The sequence below is a fragment of the Prinia subflava genome, chromosome 5 (assembly GCF_021018805.1).
Source record: "Prinia subflava isolate CZ2003 ecotype Zambia chromosome 5, Cam_Psub_1.2, whole genome shotgun sequence".
In the NCBI taxonomy this organism is placed as follows: Eukaryota; Metazoa; Chordata; class Aves; order Passeriformes; family Cisticolidae; genus Prinia; species Prinia subflava.
In genome coordinates, this window is record NC_086251.1 from 943,962 (window position 1) to 965,000 (window position 21,039).

General features: G+C 42.9%; 1 protein-coding gene across 6 annotated transcripts in view; it reads left to right on the top strand.

Moving 5' to 3' along the window:
- The window catches only part of SHANK2 (SH3 and multiple ankyrin repeat domains 2), a 278,987-nt gene that overhangs the window by 159,784 nt on the left and 98,164 nt on the right, over positions 1-21,039 (top strand). For all 6 annotated transcript variants that reach the window (XR_010080409.1, XR_010080407.1, XR_010080408.1 and 3 more), the window contains 2 exons: positions 4,280-4,362; positions 5,980-6,104. Coding sequence is in view for 3 of the 6 variants with exons in the window: in XM_063397512.1 (XP_063253582.1) it covers positions 4,280-4,362; positions 5,980-6,104 (208 nt within the window). In the remaining 3 variants the exon portion in view is untranslated. The remainder of the gene's footprint in view (positions 1-4,279; positions 4,363-5,979; positions 6,105-21,039) is intronic.

Consider the following 21,039-nt stretch of genomic DNA (forward strand, 5'->3'; position numbering starts at 1 on the left):
AGATTTAGATTTCCTTGGCCAGCTGGAAGAAGTGAACCTGGGGAGAGCCAGGGGGAGAGCAAGTCCCGACTGAGGGGCTCGTGGACTCAGGGGCTGCTGAAGCTGAAAAGGTCGGGTTACATTTCTAGGGGATGCATGACTGCAGAGAATCAGGAAAACAATTCTTTTTTACATTCATTTTTTCCTCTGCCTTGGGGAGAGAGTGACGATGTACCAAATAGGCACTCTTGTTTCCACATAATGGTGATAATTTTCAGTGGAGTGTCCTCTACGTGCTGTTTTTCAGATCGAAATCAGCAATGAAACACTTGATACAAACTTGCCTGAACACATCCTGTATCCTGATAGTCTCAAGTTCTGTAATTTAGTATTTTATTTTATTTATGCCTTAAGATAAGGTGTAGTTATCCTTGATGAGAACAGGAAGCCAGGTTTTGTGGGCCTGCCTCCAGCAGGAACCTGCACTCCAACCTTTATTTTCTTCATCCAGGTCTTTATGAAAGACTTGACATTTCTCCTTCCTTCCTCAGATATTATCCTAACGGGCTGTTAGCAAAGCAGAAATTCCTGCTCTTTTAAAAAGCCCACACAAATGATGGTTGCTATGTGGAACAGTGCTGAGTTCAACACTCACATATGTGTCTGACTGCGGACAAATCCTTGTATTTCCCTTGTGTCTCCATTGGTCAGTCTGTAAAATTATGGAAACTGTGACAGCTCTGCACAGTTCTTGAGCCTTGAGTTGTTAAGGAAACTACATGAGCTGATGAACAAGTATGTTTTGTAATATCTACTGCTTGAGTAAAGCAGAGATTTACGTTGACTGTTATTTTGGCCTGAAGTTTTTATGATTGTGCTCCACACAGAAATATCCTGCATTTGACAGGATGTCTTTTGCACTTAACTTTGCCTGCAATGAATCTTGGCCTCACACAGCCCAAAGTCAAAGCGGTGTGTGCCCTATTTAAGTAATGAGCTATTGATTTTAGAATTACTCATTTTATTACCATCATATGGAACCGGTCTTACTCTGAGGACTATTCTGAAATGGAGGCTGTTTCATTTCGGTTTGGGACGGGACAGAAATGGACTGCAGGGATTTTACCTACTGAAATTTGGCGTATCACAGATAGCAGGGGCTGTCTGGCCTCACACAGAGCTGTGCATTCTACTGAAAGAGCCTGGGAGGAAATTCCTCTTCTTGCTGGAGCTCAGGCTCCTGATGTAATGCCACCTTCATTTGTCACTGGTTGCCGTACCCTGTGTTCTCCTGCTAAGTATTTACAACACCTCCAGGATCAAAGAGGCGCTGCCAGGAAGGCTCCTGGGGAGAAATTTTGACCTACTTTTCCATTTGGCACCGCTTTGCCTGCCAGGAGCAGGTGGACTGTGAACAGACCTTCAGTGGAGTGTCCACCCTGGCTGGCACAGAGAGCCCTGGCGTGGCACAGCAAGCAAAAGGCAGAGCTGCAAACACTCACAGGTTAAACTCTGCCCCTCTTCTGCCCCCTTTTCCTGGGAATGCAAACCTTTCTGGGAGAAAGGGTGTGGAGGTTGCAAATTCAGTTCTTTTTTTTTGTCTGGTTCTTCACACTGCAGCACTGGGATGTGTGTGGAGAATCAATTTGCCTTCTGTGGCTGCTCGAACAAGTTTAAGTTACTGAAGCCACAGGATTTTTGCAGGTTCCCTACTCCTAGGGAACATAAATGAGAAGAAATGCTACACATCTGATTTTTTCAAGCCTGCATTTTTACTTTCCAGGCTGTGATGCTGTTTTCCTTATGAGTGCAACTGTATATTAGAAAGCTGTATTTGTCAAATAATAGAGATCACTTTGTGGCTTTTTCTCACCAAAAATCATGTTGTGCTTTCCCTGCCTTCCCTGTCACCTCCCCCTTGCATGTAATTTTGTAAAATATTGGTAATTTGGTATCCCCACTTTCAGTACGTGAACTGAAGTATAAAACTGGGTGGTTTGTGGAATAGATGTGCTGGACACGAGAAGAAAACCAGAGGTGGTTTTTATACCTTTAACCTGTGCATTAGGGTGAGGTGAGCCTGACTTGACAGTGCCCATCCATTTCATTAGCTGGCTCTGGAAGGACCCTGGATGCCTGGTTTGTTTTTTTGTTTTGTTTTTGGATGTAGACCAGGTGAATTGATCCTGAGTTTGCTGAGCTGATCAGCTTCTGAATTTTGTATGGAAATGAGCTGACACAACAGTTTTGTGGGATTTGGGGAGGGGCCACAAGGGGGTTCTTTGAACCAAACTCTTGCTATAATTAGGATCTCAGAAGTTGCCTTCTAACCTCCCAGAAGTTGCCTTCTAAGCTCTATTAAGCTATTGCTTGGTTACAAGGAAACTTGAAGGGAATGGCTTTTATTAATTTGACCAAGTATTAAGAAAAATAACGCTGTTGACTCTTCAGTGGGTAAGCACAGGGACCCACCTGGAGAAGGTGGTGGTGAAATCAGGGTGATAAGCCAAAGCCCTGGCAGGAGCAGTCAGCTTCTAGAACGTGAGGATGTGGATGGAGAGCTTCAGTGGGCTCTGAGAGCCTCCTAATCCATCCCACCTCCATATCCCTGAGCAGGAGGGTGTTGGGCTTCCTCAGGAAGCACAAGTTTTTTAACTGTAAGAAGAGGAAATGTCTGAATGACACAGTAAATCACATTAAGTTCAGAGCTGTTGGTGCTGATGGAGGCCACCTCTTGCCCACAAAGTCACCGCTGTGGCTCTTTGAGTTCACGTGTGGTGTTAAACACTCGGCAGTCTGGAAGGCAGCCTCACCTCATCGCTTCGGCAGCCATGGGAAGTTTCACCCGCAGAGTTGGAAAGGCACCAAAAGGATGGATGGGCTGTGATGCACGAAAAATCTGGGGTTTGGAGGCTGTCCATCGGTGTCCTGCTATCATCAGCCCTCTCTTTGTTCAGAGCTTGAAATAAAAAGGTCACAACAATTTCTCTTGATTCAGTTTCCTCCTCCCCCTGGGGGTTATTAATGGCCTGAGGCAGAGGCAGTCTCTCCTTGCATGCCCCGCTTTGGGGACTGGATTCCCTACGAGACCAGTGGGAACAGAAGTTGGCCAGTAAAAAATTAAGGAAAGCAAACTTGCTCATCCTCCTTTCCACCCGAACTAGTTCTGTAGGTATTTTAGAGCAGCACAGTTTTCAGGGCTGACAATTCATGAACTTAACCCCTGCAACTCGTGCTGTGAAATGCTGTGGTACCTAAAAGAGCATTCAAAATTTTTTCTTCCTTTTTTTTTTGTCCCCCTTTGAGCTTATTTTTAGTAACTTTATGTTTAATGAACAGCTACTGAACACCTGAAGGCTTTGACAGATCATTCCCCCTATCTTAAAGGTCCCATTTTAATGTGTATTTTGTGCATTTTCTTCATCTGCCTTCTACTTTTACCTTAACCAATGACAGTGAGATTCCTAAGGCTGCTTTCTCTTTAAGGGAGCACTGCTTACATAAATAGTCCTTTACACCATCTCTTTGTTTTATAATATTAATTGTTTATCAGGAGACAGGAAATATTCCTTAGAAAATGTGTTTTCCTGCTTGTGCATGCCTTGTTACTATTTCAATTATGCAGATTCTTGATGCTGTGGAAATTTGTGCTTGATGACGCCAAGGCAGCTGCACGTTGTTAGCATTGTAGGCTGTCAGATGATCATGTGGGATTCTTGCAGCATGCAACATTCAATAGGATTGAAAAAGGGCTTTTGATGCAAGGCATAGCTTTCAGAATATATTTGTGCCTTTTAGTTAGCTAATAGAAAATCATAATTTATTATCTTTAAATTTAAAATGCTGCCTCATTTTTCTTCTGGTTGGTTTCATTTTGGCTTCACTAGAAGATGCATCTGGTACATCCACGATTGAGGAGTTTATTAATGATACTGTCGTTCAGTTCACTTACTTTTTTTCCTTTTAGAGTCCTAGCTAGCCCACAGATTACATGATCACATGTTCATCCAGTCATTCATATAGAACACAAACCACCATGCATGATTTCTTCTTCTTTCTTTTTCCTCTCTGCCTTTTTTATTCCTTTTAAGTTGCTTTGTCATGTTCTCTTTTACCATCCAGCTCAGTCTTTGTCTTCCCCTCGCTGCTATTTTTTCTATATTTTCCCATGCTTGGTTACTGCAATATTATTTGATTAACGGGCTGTGATGATGATGAACCTGCACACTGGAGGAGCAGCTACTACGGTGGTGATGAAGGGATGTAATAATGGTCGCTATCCTCGGAATTCTCTCTACAGTGACTGCATAATAGAAGAAAAGGCAGTGGTCCTGCAGAAAAAAGACAATGAAGGATTTGGATTTGTGCTCAGAGGGGCAAAAGGTATGTGCTTCTGTGTGTGTGTGTGTGAGTGTGTGCGTGTGTGATGTGCCGTGGCATGAAGAAATTTATACATCTCGGAATATAAGCAGGAATTATTCTTGGTGCACTTGGTTGCTAGACAACAGGATTCTCTGTATGCTGTACTACTCCGATGGATTTCGGTGCCTTCTCCCCGGAGCACTTTTGCATTTTTACATGGGAGAAGCACTGCAGAAGCGTTCTGGGGGGAGAAAGTTTTGCCTGTATTTTCCTCATGCCGGTGGATGTGGGATTTTGCCGTGAATCTGTTCTGTTGTGCAGTTTGCCTAACTGTGGGAAACCTGCTTTCCTCATAAAAATCTGCTGCTTTTATTGCAAATGCCAGCCCGATTAAACAGGGCTGCGAGTAGGAATAGACAAGAGAGGGATGTTTGGTGTAAAATAGGTGTGGATCTTCTGCAAGGTGACATTGGTGCAGTTTTAGTATGGAAATACGATCTTTTTTTGTATCTTGAGGAGCTGCACGTATGTTGCATGGCCTGTAGTGTGCACATTTTCAAAGCTGTTCACATGTGAAGCTGCACGGCGCTTCTCTCTAGGCTAAAATCTGTCACGGTGCCATTCCTACGAGTTAAAAAAGGCATTCTGTTTAATACTTTGCTTTTTAACTTTCAGTGCAGTTTGCTGCCTTTATATTAAAAAAAAAAAGAATATATATATATATCTATGTGATGGTATGTCCCATCTCTTGCTCCCCCTCATTTCACATGGCTTCTCCCTTGCTTGAGCATGAAAATTATTCCATGTCTTCATTCTCGGGACGTGGCTTTTGCTCTCCCTGTTCCCCACCCCTAAACCTCAGCCGCTGCCACGGCGGGTGTGCAGGGCTGGGAAAGCCTTGCCAGGCTCAGCCAAATGAAATGTTTGGAGCTGAAGCAGCAAAGCCCAAGGCACTGCCTGATCTCTGGGCATTGCTGGGGGTTATCAGTGCTTTGGGTGAGCCCAGCAGTGTCCCCCAGGTTTTCTTCATAGCAGCGGGGGCACCTCAGGTGAAAGACCCAAGGACTTTTCTGCCCGTGTGTGTACGTGACACAGAGGGGCAGGCAGGGCTGTCACAGGGCCAGCTGTGCCTCCTGTCCTAAAAAGTGATTTCTTCTGGTCTCTTCTTTGTTATGCACGTCTAAATTTAGGAGGGGAAAAAAAAAAAAATCCTGGTTGATCTTTTTCATCCTTTGCCACCCACCCCACCCCCCTAGTTTGGCCAGATGCTCTCTCCTGGCTCAAGCACATAATTCATTTTTAGGTGGATGTTGCCAGAGTTACAGCGTTCTGCCAGGCACAAAAAAAACAGGGTTACTTGAGCCAATACTGAAAATCCTGGAATACAGAACCCAGCCATTGCCTGGTGCAGCTTGGTTTGGTTTGTGTCATGAGAGGAGCAGTATTTCCCCTCTGCAAGGAGGACCTGTGGATTGCTGTCCCCAGCACCCCGATCTCCCATGAGACACATCCCTCTCCCTTCCAGCACCCACCATTTTTTAACCCTAAATTGGAATGGCCAATGACAGGCCTGTAGTCAAGTGGTATTTGCAAGCAATCCATAACTTTCTTTTTTTAATGTGGTATTTATTTTTAAAGCTGACACACCAATTGAAGAATTCACCCCAACTCCAGCCTTTCCTGCTTTGCAGTACTTGGAATCTGTGGATGAAGGGGGAGTAGCATGGCAAGCTGGCCTGAGAACTGGAGACTTTTTGATCGAGGTAGGAGATGCTGAAATTTGATTCTCAGTGCTCTGTTGGGGAGAGAGTGATGTTCCCGTTGGAGAATTGACTCTGGAAAAAGGTGTGGGATGCCTCTGAGCAGCAAGTTCTGTGGGCTAACACCAGGAATGTGCTTCACTTGATCAACTGCAAACTTCCTGCAGCATTCAGGGAAGCAGTGACAGAGGACAATGGTCAGGCTGGCTGGGAATTTTCTGGTTGTTCTGTTTTGTCCTTTGGGAATACACTCTGAGAGTCTATTTGGGAGGTCGTAGTCTTCTTTCAGTTCTTGAAAGTGAGATGGATTTCAATATTTATTGAGGGCTATCAGTTCTGGTCTCTTCTAAATGTTTTCAGGGAGTAACCGAAATTAATGACTTTTTATGCAACTGTTTCTGCACTCAGAAATATCCATGGTCTAGTGGCATTTAGTAACCATGGAGAATAAAGCAATTTACTTTGGCTTGAAATTGAATTTTTCTAACACTACACTTTAAATACAAAAGAAATAAGCAATGGATGTTATTGCAGTATAAATTGTTTTATCAACAGGGTATATTTAAAGATTCTGTTCATTGATGCCAAAAATATCTTCACGTTTGATATTCTGGAGGATTTTTTTGTTGGTATTTTAGGTTTTGTTTAAATGGTTGGTTCTCCTTTTGAGTGTTGCTGGGCAGCTTGCAGCAAAATCATGATTTGGGATTTCTCTTCCTCTTCCCCCACAACCTTTTCACAACCAACAGAGGGATGCTGTGGTTCTGTGAAACCAGGGATTGAAAATAGGGTTTGAGATGGATTTATCTGTAAGATCTATTGATTTTACATCATTTGATGTGTTCTTCTTCAGGCTCATGTATGGTTTGGTGAAATCTTGCTGGTGTTACAGTGGGTCTTTCTGCAGAGCTGCCTTTTGCATGCGGGAGAGGGTACAACGCGCAGCTTTTTTTGGAGTGTGCCTTGAACTCCCATGGTGACTGAATTTAAATAGTTGCACCACTTCCTCACGCTGTAGCCGTGAAAGAACAGGCTTTGCAGGCTTCTAAAGTAAATAGATGTGCATTTTTATCTCTGTCTTCAAGCACATTTCCCTGGCTGTTTGTTTACTTAAGAAGAAGCGTTTAGCATTAAAGACCAGCTCGCAAATGGAGCTGCTGCGTTCCCTGGGCAGGGATCCTTCCAAAGCTCTCCCTGTTCCTCTTAGGTGGGGTTTTGAAGCAAGGCTGTGTTTTTAGAGGTTGGTTTCTGCTCAGACTTTTAGGTATGAGGAGTCTGTACCGGCAGATTGCACAGACAGGATTGATGGTGAACAATGTGCAATTTAATTCATTATGGAATGACAGATATGCCCGTGGATTTTTTTAAGATCTCTGAAGGGGTGGAAGAAGGCTGGGTGACTGATGCTGCACAAAGCTTTACTGTTTTTTTGGCAAATGAGAGAAGAATTATAATTAATTGTCTAGACAATTACTCCTAGCCTTAGCTTAGAAGAGCAGCTCAACATGCACATACAGTGCTGAATCAGGAGGACGTTAATCCATACTCCAGCATATTTGTAATTAATTCTGAAAGAAGCCATTATTACATGCAAATCAAATCCATTTCTGTGTAATTTATGTTCATGGGGGTTATTCCGTTCTGAATTTTGCAACTTAATTAAGAGGATCTGATCATCCTGAGAAATGACAACTTGGCTGTTGCAGGAGGCTCTTCTGTTGGAGAGAGGCAGGATTTTCTCCTCTTTTGTGGCCAACATGCAGTGCACAGCCCTGGCTGGATGGAGAAAGCCATCTTTAGAGATACTCAGAGTGATGCAAAAGACTCGTGAAATAGAAGTCCACCTGCACTTCTAGGAAAGCCAAGCTGCTTTATCTTTTGTGTTGAATGAGAAATTTAAGTTTAAATTTAAATTTCCACACCACCAAGCGGTTGTCAGCCCGGTGTAGTCAGCCTGCCTCGCTGCTAAATGATTTCTCCCATGACTCTGAAGTTTATGCCTCTGTGTGTAAGTGCCACCTCAACCATTTGTAAGTAATACCAGGCATTTATCATAAATGTCACATGAATAATAAAAGAGTTAATGGGCAACCAGGAGCCTAATTAGTGCTATTTATAACACTCACAGCACAGGGCGTTAGGGAAGGGAGAGTCCAGTTTGGCAGGGAGCAAAATGAGAGGCAGAGCAGACGTTTCGTTCTTGCTCCAGGAGGTTTGGTGGAGCAAGAGGTTTTTGTGGAGATGAGGGGAACCTCACTCTGGAAAGGCAGATTTGACAGGGAGATGGGTCCTTGCTTTGGAGAGGAGGGCAGGAGAAGACAGGGCATCATTTTTTCGTGTACAGTTACGGTCTGGAATCTTCTGAAGGAGGGAAACTTCAATATCAGCTATGAGGGATTGTAATAATTCATGTTTGAAGTTGATACACGTGGAGGAGAACAAATAAAAGATCTGTATAAAAAGGAAAGAGAAGGTGGTGTCTTGCTCCAGCAGATAAATGGAGTAGGGATTACCTGGAACAGCTGGCATTGTATCATATGACTGAATTTTTATTAAGTGTGCAGTTCCTGATTTGTCCAGCCTGTACAATTAATTTCAACACGAGACTTCAGAGATGAACACTACACTCGCCCTTGGAAACAGTGCTCACAGAGTCTCCATGGAAATTTCTGACACTCTGAGGTTTGTCTCCTCCCTGCTTCAAACCCAGCCGTGGTTTTAGTGATAAAAATTGTGGAGTGTGTAGTGGCTCTCCTGGACAGAGCACAGGGCTAATGTGCTGGGAAAGTGCAGGAGCACTTTTAGAGCTGAAGGAGTGAGCTAGAGGCAGCTGTCAGTAGATGTGGATTTTCAAAAGCAATCCAAGAGATGCCAGTTCAATGTGTTTTTTTTCTTAGCTGTGATGAACAATCAGAAAGCAAGGATGGGTATGATTTGGTTGTTGTAACTGAGATTTTACAACTTGCCCTATATGTTATTTTTAACTATTTTAGTTGATGTTTTCTTGAATCCTGATATCGGCGTGATTAAAAAGATAAATAAAAGTAAAGCAACATATTAGGCCAAGTGCTAAATATTGCAGTCTCCATTAGAAAGGGGTTAAAAAATTACAGCCATCACTAATTCCCTTGTAGGTCATTAATAACTCACCAGTGACTGGATTTGTATGCTATAACTGCTCAAGTCAGGAAAAATTCAGAGAGTTCTGCCTTGAGACATGACTTCAAGAGTTCTTAAAGGTGGGCTTGTGTTGGAGATTTTCTTTGATGACACGAACCAGTCTAACCATCTTTGAGTAAAGAAATCATTAAACTGGAAGGCCTGTTTTAACCCAGAACAGAGGTTTTTTGAGGGTTTCAGTGCGGTAGGATATAGATTGTCTTTTAAAATGAAACCCCAGTGGATTATTAACTATTTGTTCTTGCTGTCCCCATGAGTGTGCAGCTGTTCTGCAGGTGTTGCCTGATGGGGCTCGTGGGGATTTTCCCTGTCACACAAACAATAATGTTACAATATCAATACTCTGAAAGCCGAGTTAATTCTGTAATATTTTACCAGAACAATGCATTTGTTCTCTAAATGAGGCATTGCAGTTTGCATTATTGGGCCATAAAATCTCTTATTTTTCCAGATAAATTGAAATGTTATTGTCTTCGGAATAGCGTGGCTGCTTATTTACATTCCAGTTAATATGTAAACTAGATAAACCTGGTGAATTATTCATTCCAAAAATAAAAACAAAAGGGCAAAATTCAAGGTTTAATTCGAGGATCAGAACCAGAGATGATAGTAGAAGAAATGTCATCATTTTTGCTGCAGAACTCTTCAGCTGGTACTTGTACTAAAACATCCAAAATACCTGTAGTATAACTGCCTGTATTTCTTCATCCTCAAAAGCTTATACAGTTTACTAGTACAAACTTTTCTTTAACTGGTTTTGGGTGAAGAGTAAACATTTTATTACAGACAGCATTATTTTATCATCGTATCAAGGATATCTGTCCTCTGACTGCATGTAAGAAGGAGCAATAAGCATTTAGGAAGACATTTTAAAAAATCTGAAATATTAAAAAAGCACCCCCAAATCCCTCACTTTCATATACAAATGAAGGTTCATATTTAGCAATAGGCTACTGGTTTTATTCCACTTTATACAAACTTGAAAACTGCTGTGGGAAGCAAACTTGGAACATTATTGTTCTAGCTTAGACTCCAGTTATTATGAATATTTTTAGCAATGTTCTGCCTTACATTGGTGTTCAATGGCTGGGAGAATTAGTGGTTTTACAAAGCCAGCCATCACTGATTCCAGTCCTTTTAGCAATAAAGAAACCTTCCCATCCTTTGATAATCTTCATTAATTACCCCGTGGCTGTGCTTTCTCTCATTTCTAGTGTGAACTCTGCTTGCCTCTACCCCCAGATAGAAATCTAAATTTATTTTTTTTCTCAGGCAGGCTCATGGGAACCACGATGCTGTTTTCTCTCTTGGAATTAAGTGAAAGCTGTCTTGTTAGTGGCTTTGTAGGAGCAGGGGCTCTCAGGTGGCAGCTGGAAGTTTGCTCCTCTCCCAGCAGTGTGGACACTGGCTCCATGCAGCGCTTGCTAAGCGTGCTGTGTGTGGGAGGAACAAAAGCAAACCCAGCATTCTCAGTACGTTTCTGAGGGCTGGATTTAGCTCTCACACTCAGGCCTTTCTGGGGGACCAGCACAGGCAGGTCCACGTTAGTTCAGTGTCTTGCAGGAGGGGTTTTTTTGATGCCAGCTTGGCTGCTGCTCCTGCCCAGCCAGGGAGCCTCCGGTTTGGCAGGAGAACAGCCGGGCTGGGAGCTGCTCTGTTCCTAGACAGCTCCTACCTCGGGTTTGGATCAACTCTGCAAACATCTTTTTAATGATGAGGGCTTTGCCAAAGCTGCAGCACAACTCTGCAGCGTTTGAGCTTCTGGAGAGGGAGTTCCTGGCCACGGCAGGGGTTTGGAACTGGATGCTCTTTGGTTCCTTCCAACAAAAAAAACATTCTGGGATTTTTTATATATGTACACAGCACCGGTCTGGGCACCACTGTTTTTAAACCTGTGTATTTAATTGGCACATAGTTGGATTTAACCAACCATTAGAGGAAAAGGCTTATTTCTGTTAACCAGTTACTCGTCATCCTCTTGGTGACATCTGTAAATGATGTCTGTTAAGCCCCTGACACTGCTTAAAATGCAAGCTCTCTTGTTTCTCCAAAGAAAACTTTGTTCCTGTTTTGCTTCTGGCATTCTCCTGCTGAAGTGCAGCTACAGATGTACCGGAGGGCTGGGACAATGGGCTCTTTTGGGAAAAGAGCAGCTGTGGCACAAGAGGGGAACAGCCTGGTGGATGTGTGCAGGGAATTAATTGTTCTCTTGATGGAGAAGTGTTTTCCTTTCTCTCCACTTAAACTCAGTAACTGAGGGTTTGGGTTTGTTTAGATTTTTTTCTTAGTTTATGCTTTTAGTGGATGGTGGCAGCTGAGAAAAATTATTGTGCCCTCAGAGTGCTTTGGATGTGCACAACCCCTCTGTACTTAACTGTTTCTGATTGTTCTTTTATCTGTTTTGCACATGTATCCTCTAACCCGTAGGAAGTGATGGTGTTCCAAATGTGCCAGTGTGATCATAAAAAGGAGGAACAAATCTTGGTTAATTTTTAAAAGACATTATTAACACTGTTTCCTTTTTGACATCGATGGAAATGGGCAGACAAAAAATAATTTGGTTCTTAGAGGAGCTCAGTTCTTCACACATAATCACGTAATATGCTTTAAAATAAGTATGAAGAGCAGACAAGAATGAAAGCAGTTTTAGTTTTTAGTTCTCAGGCTGTGAGCAGAGCTGGGAAGCATTTTCCTTCAGCCTTGACTCTCCGTGAGGTGTATCCTTGGCTTGTGGTTCCCCAAAATTTAACAAGTAGCTCTTTGAAACCCGGAGCTGATTTTAACGCTTCTTTGAGAGGAGGCTTTGCATTGTGGTGATAACAGCAGCAGCCAGAATCAGCTCTGTGTCCATTCAGTTCTCCATTTTCAGTTTCAAGGCGTTTTGCCTCAGTATTTTAGGAGAATTTCCTGACATTCCTATCCTGTCCCTGGAGGGGTTCTGCCAAAGCCCACGGGACTGCGCGTGGAGCGTGGAGATATCCACAGGGAACTTCTGGCTCCTAGCGAGTTTGAAAACCACTGTTTCCCCCAATTCCTACCACAAAATCCTCTAAAAATAGCAAATTTGTATAAAGTTAAGCTGCTTAGTATCAACAGCCAGTTCTTAGCCACCATCCAGTGGCATCCAGCCACCTTGGCCATCCTGTGATCCACATGAAGCCCAGCTCTGGATGGTCTTCCCTTGTGCAGAAATCTTTCCAGCCTCTCTTCAAACAACACAGGAATAATACATCTCTCCCATTTCCAGCTCTCAGGTGTTGGGGTTAAGTATGAAAACTAACACAAAATAAATAAATGCCATTTTTGTGGTGTGGTTGGGCAATTAACACAAGGCATTCTATTAAAATTAATTTCTCTGAAGCCTGTTGGCTTTTTTTAGTCTCTGGATACTATGGAAACCTGGTTGCTGGATTGGAGCTATATGAAAAACACTATTTGTGCCTGGTATTTAAAGGGAGAAAATACCATTTCTTTTAATTACAGGATGTTGCTACAAACCTGCAAAACTACAGGTGAGGGAAAGCAGATGAGTTGTTTCCAATGGTGGAGAATGAACTGACAAACTCGTATTGCTGAGGACAGAGCTAATCTAAAAATCTGGATTTTTTTCCTTCTTTATTTTCTTCTTTTTTCCTTTTTCTGGGGGAGGTGCAAGCACCTTACAAGCAGGAGAAAGAGTATCATGGGGAGCTACATGTGTGTGTCATGGTTTCTTCATTTATTTATGAACAGTTTTCTTTTTCCTGTTCTGAGACTGCCAGTCAATTTGTGTGACACTGAAATGCTCAGTTCACCTGCTGGTTGTGTTTCATGAACCTGCAGCCTGTGCAGAGGTTAAAGGGAAGGTTAGGAACATCTGATCATCGTATGTTTCATCAGCAGTAACCTCCCCCTCTCTCCCTATCCCAAAAATTCAAGTTTTCTGAAAAAATAGCTTCGCTCATGGACCCCTACTGGGCAAATATATCTTTGCTATTATCTCCAAATCTGAAAAAGCAAATGAGAGCTCTGTAGGTGGACATGCACTGTATTCATTTAGGGGTTTTTGGTAGGATTTCCTCAGTGTCATCCCCTTTTAACCTTTACTGTGGAGTGAGGTTCCTAAGCTGTTCTCAAGGTTTCAGAGGGGTTAAATAAACCCCTCCGTGTTGGTACACACAGCAGGCTCCCCACTGCTTCTGTGTGGGTGCTGAGAGCTGCAGAAACACTTGATTTGAAGGTAGTCTGAACTTTGGGGTCTGATCTAGCAGAAGCTCTGCATTCCTTGGATTAATATTCCTTTCATATCCAATCTCTAGCATGTGTCCTCTACAGAACAGTGGGTTCATATTTAATCTATTAATTGTATAAAGAAAAGCAAGAGAAGGCTTCTTTCCCCATGCAGTTCTCCTGCTAAGCTGGCTGATGGTAAATACATGGGGATATTCAGTGTTGGAGTTATCCCAATAAATGGTGGCCATCCCACTCAGAGCTGCTGCGCTCCTCTGAAATTAATGTGCAGGACCCCAGTGAGGGAGAAGGTGGATTTCCAAGGAATCCCTGCCTAGGTTTTTTCTGTGCCTTCAAAGCGTTTCCTGTGGCTTGTGACTGTGGGGATCAGCAAATTCATCTAATAAGCAAATTGAAATGTACTTTAAGTCAATCAGATTAGAAATAACATTTTACATCCTGTTGTGCCACTGATAGAAATCTTCAGAGACTCTTGTATACAACAATGAAGGATAATAATCCTTTATCACTACCTCATTTTCACCTCATATATTCTGGCAGCTGTTTGGGGAGCCGGATTTCTCGTCCTCCTCATCTTGTGGTACGAAGTTTTCACTTGTTAGAAAAACATCATTTCTCCATGGTCAAAGTAGGACCTCCTGTGTTGTCTTCATGGCCAAGTGGTGCCTCCTGGTTTGGGTTCAGGATGTGGCTGGACTTGAAGGTCTCTGAGGGTTCTGCTGGTCAGAGCACTGGAAATGGTCCCAGCAAATACATGGAAGTTTCTCCAGAAGGGGTGGGTAGAATGACAGGATAAGAGTGGGTAGCCAAGTGTTCCTTTATTTGCTGATGGAGAGAGAATTTGAAAGCATGGAAGTACATAAAAGAACTCATGGAAGAGTTTATTTACAGCCTGTTACAAAAAGGGTTGGCTCTGGACAAGTATACAAAAATAAAGAGGGCAGATACCAAAGTCTTGTGTTGATTATGTTGTATTTTATTAAAAAAAAAAAAAACCACAAGCAGCAAAATGATAGAATCCTTTTTTATTTCACCACATCAATCTCCCTGGTATTTTTTATTGCGATTTCTTCTTCCAGGACTGTTCTCCAAACAAGTGCTACTGCTTTTAATGGACTCAACCTGTGACTTTTCAGTGCCAGAGAGATTTGTGAGAAGCCGTGGTCATTGCTGACAGGCTTGTGAGTTGTTTGCTGCATCTGGTGTATTTATTTACACTGGGGATGATGATGGCTCACTTTAACCCCTAAATTAAAGGGGAAATTGTTTTTAAATGGCCAGTAAAACATCCATTGTAATAATTTTGTTAAATTTTCTCGGGGGTTTTTTTTAATATCTAAATATGCCTTATTGGCTGTGCCTCTTTTGGAGCTGGCTTGTATGAACACAGAGAGATTGGGAATGGAACTGAAGATGGATTTTGTCTGGGAGTAGCTCTTTGGTGCCCATAATTCCTGTGTATTTTTAGAATAGTTTGGAGATATTCAATAGCAATCATGTGCACACCTAACCAAGTGGTGGTTCTTCAGAGCTGTAAATGATGTAGGCAGCTGTTATTCAAGACTCAAAGACTAGGAATATTCACCTCCAGCTCTCCTTTTCTTGCTGTTTTTTTCCCATTTCTTTCCTCTATCCCAAGCAAACCTCTCCAGAAGTGCTGTTCAGAACTTTGCTCCTGTCTCATGGTATGGGCCCAAGCCTGGGTGCTTGAGCTTGCCCCTGTTTGGTCTCCCCGGGGGATTGATGGAGGGGATTGCTTTTCTCTGGATGAGTCCTGTTCCTCAGGCCTGACACCTGATGTTTCTCCTTGGCAGCCCCGAAGGTCAAGAAACCTGCCCATGCCTTGGATGGCAGCAGATAGCGCCAAATTGGGCAGCTGCTGCCATTTTAAGGCCCTGACGGCCTCGGCCTCGTCTCGCAAGGAACAGGACACGAGGAAGTGGCCTCAAGTTGGAGCAGGGGAGGTTTAGATTGGATATTAGGCAAAACATCTTCCCAGAAAGGAGGGCACAGCCTGCCCAGGGCAGTAGGTTTAAAAGCCGTGTGGAGGTGGCACTTGGGGACATGGTCAGTGCTGGCCTTGGCAGTGCTGTGTCAGTGGCTGGACTCAGTGACCTTTGAGGGTTTTTCCAACCTAAACCATGCTCTGGTTCAACCCTTGCAGGGAAGTTGGGATAACTTGCGGAGTTTTAGGGTTCTGTGAGGCAGTTCCAGCTTTCTGCAGCTGTGCTCACGTTTCAGCTGCTTCAGTGGAATGGGAACCAAAGAATTCAGAATATTCCCATGCTGGATGAATCCTCTGATGGCTGCATGGGGTGAAAAGATCCTCTCTGAACTCTTCAGATGCTCCTAAAGCAGCAGCCCTAAATCCTGTAATTCAGGCACTGACTTTTTTCTTGTCCTTTTTCAATCCAGATTGAGATGAAGGTTGGATTCATTTTGGATAGATTAGGGTCTGTTAATGTTAATATTAACCTTCACTGGAACAGAAAGATTGTCTGGGTAGGTTTTTCCATCTCTGAAGGGACTATGCAGTGGGTAAATTCTTGTCATTAACCTTAGAAAACAGGAAAGGGTTCAGAATATAAAAATGGAACTGCTACAATATTTGACACTGTTGGAAAAGTCACCAAGAATACATTTTCCACACAGGAATATTGCCACCTTCCTGATATTACAGAGGAAGTTTTAATGAGTGAAATTCCTCCTTCATTTGCATACTAACCCATATCTAATTGCTGGATTACTATTGAAGCTTCAGCTTGACTCCAAATACTAAAAACATTTGATATTTTAAGTAGTTTTATATTTTCTGTTTTGCTGCTTTTAATGTACAAATGAATGTCATTAATCCAATTTACATATTTCTAAAGGCCTTTTGATGTAGTAAGATGCAAAAGTTGTTTATTTTTAATTTATTTTTTTTTAGTGCCAATCCTATATGCAAAAATGCTGCTGCCAGGCAATTATCCACCCAGATAGTTTTCACACAGTTACTCATAATCAGCACAGATCAGTGACATGACAGCAGTTTTTGGGAGATATATGACCCATTCCAAGCATTAACTTTCAGATTGGCATGAATGTGCAAATCCACATTTTAGAAAATTCTAATGCATATTTATTTGTCTCCATGGGTGAATATCACGGGTTTGTTGTTTTTTTGCTTCTGGTCTTTTTAAAATTGTTTTAATTTTTGGGCGTTTTTTTCCCTTCTAATATCTCAATTTTATCATATTCTATAGACAAGGAACATTTCTTTCCCCGCTTTGGATTTTGGTTTCCAGCCCGTAGGGATTCGAAGAAAGAAATGCTGCCTGCAATAAAATATGCCATGTTTGCACAGCAATTTCTTTATTGTTCTGCAGCAGTGTCTTTGGGAGAAGTGTCTCTTTTGAATTATTATTTTAATTAGTTTTGATTCACGTTGGTTCCCGTCCTCTCCTGTGCACACTGAGAACTCTCCCACCACAAAGTTTACTCTGAAAAGTGCCCTGTTTCAGTGGGAGACATTAAAAAATCACCTGGTCTGTAGCTGTGGGAAGGTTCCTGCCCGTCTGGTCGTTCACATACTAAATGTATCTTTATAGATACAGATCTTTAGTCTGCAGACTTGAGAATTTGCCTAATGTGGAGTTTTTAGTGATGTGTGCAAGCTTGGGCTCAATAACCCATTCCCAAAGGATGCTCCTGCTCTCTGCAGCCCCTTCTGCTTCTAGCACAAGAAGGGGGTGATTTATTTGATGCTTTCAGGGTAGATAATCTGTATTTACAAGGGTTTGTAAGATCCAGTCTCGCTGCCCTCTGCTCGTCTTTGATCAGTTCAACTTGGAGTGTTTCACTCTGATTTGGAGTGAGATCCTCCAAGCAGTGGATGAGCTGCTATCAGAGAGTCCAAAAATAGATAAAATGTAATCCCAGCATACTTCTCTTCCTTTGTCAATCTTCTTGCTAATGAGGAAAAATAAGTCAGGAAGGAAAACTCTTACAAATGTAATCCCAAAAGTTGAGAGAGATGGGGAGAAAACAAGAAAATGGGGGGAAAAATGATTACAAATTGGTTTTTTTTTCTGTCAGCCTACTGAGGCATTGTGATCCAGTGGTTTAACAGACTGTGAGGTGTTTTGTGATGCAAAACAAAGCTTTAAGATATCAACCTGAGGATCAACTTTGTATTTGCAAGTTAACACCTTTGCTGAATGGCTCTGTTGGGATTTTAGGATATATTAGGGGTGCTTGAAGGAAGAAGGTTATGCTTAGACTTGGAATTACAGAACCTCATTTAAAATGTAATGTTTACTAAACTTACTGTGCAAGGTAGGAAATGCACAGCAGCTTATTTCCAGAAGGAATAGAGACTGAGAGCTGTGCAAATCAAACTAAAATAGTATGTTTTTCCTTCAAAAAATTTTGTAGAAATGATTTCTTTCTTAAGGACTTCAGACCAGAGCTGGGCCTGGTTGTCCCAGTTTGGGGACACAAATGCTCTGAAGGCACTCTGGGCAGAAATGTGAGTTGAGCTGGATAAATCCAGTCCATGTTTCCACATAAATACTGGTAGGAAGGCAATGGCAGTGCGTGTTTTAAAAATTATACATTTGAAAATTGTCAGATTCATGGCTTTGTATCAAGGCTCTGAATCACTCAAAGATTATCAACAGTAAAATATGGGAGTTAAGCTGGTGACATACTGTTTATATGTGGGGAAAAGCATAAATGCAACACTTTGTAACATCTGGAAAGATTGGCCAATCTTTAAAAAAATTATTTTGGTCACCCAAATACCCCACTTTTGGAGGAATTCTTAAAAAGGTGCAACCATTGACTGTATTTGTGGCACTCTCCCTGCTCCATGTCTTGTCATCCTGACGTTGGTGCCAGATGTCCCCTCGGATTCCTCTGTCAGGGACTGGAGATGACCCCGTGCTTCAAGCAGAGCTGTCCAAATTGTGGACACTCATTTGGGATTAATTTCAACCCCAAAATAAGCTTCAGAACGCAGTAACAGTGGGATGGAACAATGGGAATCCAGCTCCCTGAAGTGCTGTCACGTTTCCAGGCGTTCCTGGGCCGTGTGCTCCGGAGGGATCCCTTTTCCCTGAGCATTCCTCACGGCACTGGTGCCTGAGCTGGATGGAGCCGCCTCAGCCACCATATGCATCCATCTCTTCGGGCTGTTCATGTTTTGTGGCAGCTCTGGCAGCCTGCCGGGATTTTTCTGACTAATGCAAGTGCTGGGGAATGATAATAATAATGCTGTTAACCCTGTGCTTTCCCAGCCAGCCAGGATGGGGGGGTGGGGGAGCAGAGCCTCCCCTGCCCCCCCTTTCCCTGTGCCCCTCCAAAAATGCACCAGTGAGCACGTGTTAGGAAGCCCAGATAGGGATGGGGATATGAATAAGCTTTCTAAGGAGGTGAGAGTATAAAAAAGGAAGATGATATGATTCTCCCTCTGACAATTTTTTTCCAGCAGTTTGAAAAATACGAGGAGCGATTCGTGGTTTTCCCCCATTCCCCTTCACTCCCAAGGTCAGATAAGAATAGCATCCATGGTGGGTAATGCTGACATCCTTTCTCCATCCTTGTCTGCCTTCTACAAGGGAGAGATTTGCAGTGGCAATATAACACAGCACTGTGAGCTTTTTTCCTTGGCTGAGGCAAAAGCTTCCCCAGCTTGTGCATGGAGAGATTTCCAGGGGCTGGGGACAGCTGAGTTACAGTAACATTATTAAAATATTGACAGCACATCTCTGCTGCAGGGAGAGGATGGATGTATTTTGGTAAAGGCAGGGCAGAGGAAGGATGAATAAACTGTTCTAACGCGGGGAAACGAACAAGAAAGGAGAAGCAGGTGGGATTGAACTTCCAGGGGAATGAACAGAAGACCACGGACACTGATTTACTGACAGTGCTGATATGCAAATAGGCTCTGTCTCATTATGAGAATCTTCATCAGGTTCTGGTCTGGTGGAAGGTGTCCCTGGTCTAGTGGAAGTGTCTCCCTCGTGGCAGGGGAGTTGGAACTAAATTTCCTTTAGGATCCCTTCCATCCCAAACCATTCTATGACTCCACGATTCTTTGACATCTCTGCATAGGCCCGGACAATTTTGTCCGATACCCTTCTGCTGAAAGACGCAGATTTTTTGCTGGGAAATGCAGATTTTAGGCTGAGCTGCTGCTGGCTGTGCTCAGTGTGGGAAAGGAGGGTCCCTGGTGCTGCTGTGCTGCCACCTGCCATGGCCTGGTGAGGATCAGCCCCCTCAGGCTGGTTAATGAGCTTCCCCGGGCTTCCTGCCTGGCAGCTCTCGAGCCACCACTAATTGAAGCAGCACAATTATCAAATCCTTGGCCTCGCTCCACATCTGAAAGAAAACAGCTGTGTTATAATGTTACCATCAAATTCTTTCTCTCTTATATGACCTAATAAATTAACGGTCGGGAACAGAGCGTTTGTGACTCAGTTTGTCACTGAAATATCCTAATTCCATCAATGGTCTTTTGGATAAATTTCACTGAGCGTGCTTGGTCTGAAAAGAGATTTGGCTGCTTCAAGCCATCCATTCTGGAGGACTGAGTTGGTAGTCTCTGGGATACAGAAAAGTAGCAAAAAAGAGTAGAAAAAAATGAAGTATTTCTGCAAGGAATTTGCTTCACAGAGAAGTGCTGCCTCATCAGTTTAGTGAGAGACACAGGTCAGCTCCTGAGAGCGCTCAAAATTGTCCTGGGTTGGTGTCCAAGGAGCTGTCTGGATACACTTTATGTGGATTGATGGCTCTGCAGAAAGCCTGACCCAGCATGTGGCAGAATAACCCTTGCTACAACAAGCCCAGGGGTGAAAAATGAAACAGTTCCAGAGCAATACCTGGTTTGCAAAATTAAAACATTATTCTGCATTAAGCTAAACAGGATTTCTCTTCGGCTCTCCTAGTACTTTTATTTGCTCTGAGACTGGAAATGTAGCATCCTTCTGCACAGATTGGCCTGCCTTAGACACCTTTTAAAACAAAAGATACCTGATATTTTTTTCCTTTCCTTCCTCATTTTTTTTGGCTTTGAGGAGTGCAGCCACCAAAAAAAGACAATGTTGTTAAATGGCTTCTAAACAGTGTCACTAAGAACTAGAAAACCTTCGTTTAAAACTGGAAATATGAACAGGGGAGAAAAGACTGGAAACCCTGCAGAGTTAAAACTCTGTCGGATGGCTCACCAAAATAGATTTCGAGGAAGAGGTAGCCAAAGGCATAAAAATCTGATGAGAGATGTTTTTCTTTCAAATGTGCCAGGAACAGGGAGGTCTGCCAGAGGTCAGCAGACCTGAAGGATGATGGACCTTTAAAAGGCAGCACTGTTGAAAGAGAATGTTATTGATGGAAACCTCAGGGAGTCCTTAGTCATAGTCCAGCCATGGAGGAGTTTGGGATGTGGCTGCTTCCTCAGGACACTTGGAGCAACAACCTGAGGACTGAGTTAGGAATGTTCCCACAGCTGGAGAGCTGCTGCTGGTGTCAGAAAGATTAGAATTGCTAG